The 4587-nt window shown below is 53.2% G+C and overlaps 1 protein-coding gene across 1 annotated transcript; it reads left to right on the forward strand.

Annotated features, from left to right (window-relative positions):
• Nucleotides 1-864: 864 nt before the first annotated feature.
• On the forward strand, nucleotides 865-3108 carry LOC119356103 (subtilisin-like protease 1). Its single transcript, XM_037623009.1, has one exon. The coding sequence runs from the start codon at nucleotides 865-867 to the stop codon at nucleotides 3106-3108; it is 2244 nt and encodes a 747-aa protein (XP_037478906.1).
• Nucleotides 3109-4587: the final 1479 nt, after the last annotated feature.

The following is a 4587-nucleotide window of genomic DNA, read 5'->3' on the forward strand; positions in this document are numbered from 1 at the left end:
ATTTTATATTTCATGAACTTTTAAAAAAATCTAATCCATAATTTTTTTTGTCATACAAAATATGTTGTAGCTCCGTCTCTTCTTTCCTCGTTCCGGCTCGTTACAGATCCAGGCCTATTCGGATGCTACCCGGCCTAGTGATTCTTCAGATCGCCGTTCACTTTCTGCTTACTGTGTTTTTTTTGGTGGTTCTCTTATTGCCTGGAAGACGAAGAAACAGACTGCAGTTTCTCGTTCGAGTGCAGAGGTTGAGTTATGAGCTATGACTCTTCTCACGGCAGAGGTGACTTGGTTACGCTGATTACTTGAGGATTTTGGTGTTACTGTTACTACACCTACTACACTCTTGTCAGATATACTTGTGCTATCAGTATTGCGCGGGACCCAGTGATGCATGAGCTTACCAAGCATATTGGTGTTGATGTTTTCTTCGTAGGACCATGTTATTGCTCTTCGGTATACAGCCTCCTGTACATGTATATATCATGGCTTTTGTCTCCTGATAATATCAAGTTGCTATTTCTAACATTTTAGACACAAACAACAAAAAACAACAAATTATCGTGTTTTAAATCAAAATTTTGCGCATGTTAACTATACTTTATCCTGATGCTTCTCACTGGATATGCTTCGTCTTGATCGAAGGTAAACGTCAAGGGAGGCTGCCAGCCTGCAGCCCCACTCCCGATTCGCATGCAAAATAATCAACGCCCATTGTTCGTATCGCCCCCATTTCGTTGGTTAACCAGGCATCGCATTCACGAAGCTGGCATTTGGAGCAATCTATTGGACACTGTGACAGGATCCTAGCACGTACGTAGTATATATGCTCCCACACGAACAACATCTCAAGCAAGAAAAGCCATGGAAACCACAAGGCTATCCTTGCTCTCTCTTCTTCCGTTCCTTCTCCTCGCGATCGCTGCCGAGGCAACCGGCGGCGAGCTCAGCACGTACATCGTCCACGTGCAAGCAGAGGAGAACCGCGTGTTCGGCACCGCGGACGGCCGGAAGGCGTGGTACCACTCGTTCCTCCCGGACCATGGCCGGCTCGTGCACGCGTACCACCACGTCGCGAGCGGGTTCGCGGCCCGGCTGACGCGGCGTGAGCTTGAGGCGTTGTCCGCCATGCCGGGGTTCCTCAGCGCGACCCGTGCCCGGACGTACACGACGCTGACGACGCACACGCCCGAGTTCCTGGGGCTGAACGTCGAGCAGGGGCGGCGGAACTACACGTCGGAGTTCGGCGCCGGGGTCATCGTCGGTGTGATCGACACCGGCATCTTCCCGGACCACCCGTCCTTCAGCGACGAAGGCATGCCGCCGCCGCCGGCCAAGTGGAAGGGGCGCTGCGACTTCAGCGGCACCTCGTGCAACAATAAGCTCATCGGCGCGCGCAACATGGTCGCCGCCCTCAACGGCCCGAACGGCACTTCCGCGCGGGTGCCGCCGGTCGATGAGTTTGGGCACGGGACTCACACGGCAAGCACCGCCGCTGGGGCGGTCGTGCCGGGCGCTAACGTGCTCGGCCACGCATGGGGCACCGCCGCCGGGATGGCAGTCCGCGCGCACATCGCCATGTACAAGGTGTGCTACGGAAAAGTTTTTGTAGACTGCGAGGATGCCGACATACTGGCTGGCATTGACGCCGCCGTGGGCGACGGCTGCGACGTCATCTCCATGTCTCTCGGCGGGCCGTCGGTGCCCTTTCACCTAAACCCTATGGCCGTCGGGACGTTCGGCGCCATGGAGAAGGGCATTTTTGTGAGCATGGCTGCTGGCAACTCCGGCCCGGGAGAGAGCACCGTGATAAACGAGGCTCCATGGATGCTCACCGTCGCCGCGAGTACCATGGACCGCTCGATTCGTTCGACCGTGCAGCTGGGGAACGGTGCGTATTTCCACGGCGAGTCGCTATACCAGCCAAACGTTGGCTTCTGCCCGTTGGTCTATGCGGGCGCGAGTGGGAAGCCATTCGCCGAGTTCTGCGGAAACGGCAGTCTGGACGGCTTCGACGTCAAGGGCAAGATAGTGCTGTGTGAACTCACGAAAAACATCTCGGTGATCAACCAAGGTGAGGTGGTGGAGAGTGCCGGCGGCGTCGCCATGATCTTGGCGAGCCCGTTTTTCCGAGGGTACGACAAGTTAGCCCAGGAGAACATCCTCCCGGCGTCGAGCGTCGACTACCTCGCGACCGCAGCCATCAAATCCTACCTTAACTCCACGGCGAACCCGATGGCGCGTATGGGCTTCAGGGGTACATTACTCGGCACGTCACCTGCTCCGTCGATCGTGTTCTTCTCGTCTCGGGGGCCTAACCGTCAGAGCACTGGCATTCTGAAGCCCGACATCACGGGCCCCGGAGTGAACGTGCTCGCGGCATGGCCGTTTCAGGTCGGCCCACCGTCGGCGCCGGTCCTCCCTGGGCCGACCTTCAACATCATCTCCGGCACATCCATGTCCACACCGCACCTTGCCGGCATCGCCGCTTTGATCAAGAGCAAGCGCCCGGACTGGTCACCGGCGGCGATCAAGTCGGCAATGATGACGACAGCCGACATCACCGACCGCTCCGGCAATCCCATACTCAACGAGCAGCGTGTGGTGGCCAACCTCTTCGCCACCGGCGCCGGACACGTCAACCCAATGAAGGCTGCTGACCCTGGCCTAGTCTACGACATCACCCCCGAGGATTACGTCGGCTACCTCTGTAGCATGTACACGAGCCAGCAGGTCTCGGTGATCGCGCGCCGGCCGATTGACTGCTTGACCACCGTCGTCATCAGCGACCGCCTGCTGAATTACCCTTCGATCTCGGTCGCTTTCCCAGCTTCCTGGAATTCAACTGCGCCCGTGGTCGTCAGGCGCAAGGTGAAGAACGTCGGGGAGGTGCCTTCGGTGTACTACGCGGCGATCGACATGCCGAGCAGCGCCGTAAGCATGGACGTATTTCCGAGGGAGCTTGATTTCGTCGAGGAGGGCCAGGAGCTGACTTTCTCGGTATACTTGTGGCCGAGGCAGAGTGCTACGAGGGCGGTGCAGGGTGCGCTGCGGTGGGTGTCCGAGAAGCACACCGTACGGAGCCCAATCTCTGTCACCTTTGCTTGATCACATACTTGATTTTCGGCATGAGAGATGGAAGGATCCAAGAGCAGAATAAAGAGAGGACTTTCAGGAGGAACGCCGCCGTCTCGAGGCCGAATTTGGGCAGGGGCACTTTTGCCCTCCTGTGAAGCGATTCTGCCGGGGAAAATTCCCTTCGGAAGGAGGAAATCGAAGCCATCGTCATCACCAACAACCCTATCATCTTTGGAAGGTCAATCTTCATCAACATCTTCAACAAACGATCTCATCTCAAACCCTAGTTTGAATATTCAGTTTTGCCTTTTTTTAAATCAAGAAAAAAAAACTTTTGGATATTCAGTCTTACCTTTTAAAAAAAATCAAGAAAAAATCAACGGGGAAAAACATTTTCTGACAACTGCGTAGTGAGGTTCACAAAACAAAACTTTGAAAACACCAACAGTTGCGACTTGCACTGATTTGGCACGGATGTATTTTGGTTGACAATATCGTGTGGACTTCATGTTAAGATTTTTTTTAAGGGAATCATGTTATGTTAAGTTTTTTTGAGACAATCATGTTATGTTAAGTAATAATCCCAAATTACCTTTTGAAAAAGGCTGGTCACAAGCTCAGGTTTGCAGCTTTGATATTGGCCCGCGTTCACGTCAAATCGTTGGCCAGGCCGGCCGGGTGCTAGGCCTCCTTGCAGGCCTTTTGCCTTTTGGTGGACAGCAATGCAAAAGCTGAAGCTGGCCTACAACAGCCCGTCAATTTAATTTTTTACTTTTTCTGGGTTGTTAAAATCACTAAGCACAATAAATGCCCAAAAAAATTACTCCCTCCGTTTTAAAATAGATGACATAATTTTATACTAACTTTAGAGGGAGTACTACTAAGCATGTAGGCACAATCTTTCAGGAAAAGATGACATTACTAAGCATAAAGCAACTGGAATAAGATGGCACGGCTGGAGCCAAACAACAAAGCTTCCCGCATGCTAGGTACATCTTCTCCATCTCTTTGGCATGTTCGACTCCGAAACGTGGAGGAGTCACTGATCAATATAAGAGGTAAAGTTTAATTTTCACTTATGTTATATATATGTATTGAAAGCACGAGTGATGGCAGATCCAAACAATCTCGACCGTCTATCCACACTATCTGACAGTCGAAAACATCCCAATGTTAAGCACCAAGCCACCAACCACATTGAGCGCACATGCATCCCACTAATCAATCATTCCACTCTAATTCCTCCCTACCCGCCAATTGAATATCCCTCCCATGCAACCAACTCAGGTTGCTCCTCCGCACGGGTCGCCTCCTGCCGCACTCCGTCCCCGCAGATGCCGCTCGTTCTTATACTCCCATCGTACGCTTGATGTCAATGGTACACAAAGCAGCGAGGGTTGTGCGGCGAAGAAGTGGAAGAAGAATAACCGGGTGGGGCTGCTGTCGAAGACGACCACAGATCTGAGCAGGCTCCTTCCGACGTCGGTACCTCTCTCTCCCCCTCCCCCT

This window comes from Triticum dicoccoides, chromosome 2A (genome assembly GCF_002162155.2).
Source record: "Triticum dicoccoides isolate Atlit2015 ecotype Zavitan chromosome 2A, WEW_v2.0, whole genome shotgun sequence".
Classification (NCBI taxonomy): Eukaryota; Viridiplantae; Streptophyta; class Magnoliopsida; order Poales; family Poaceae; genus Triticum; species Triticum dicoccoides.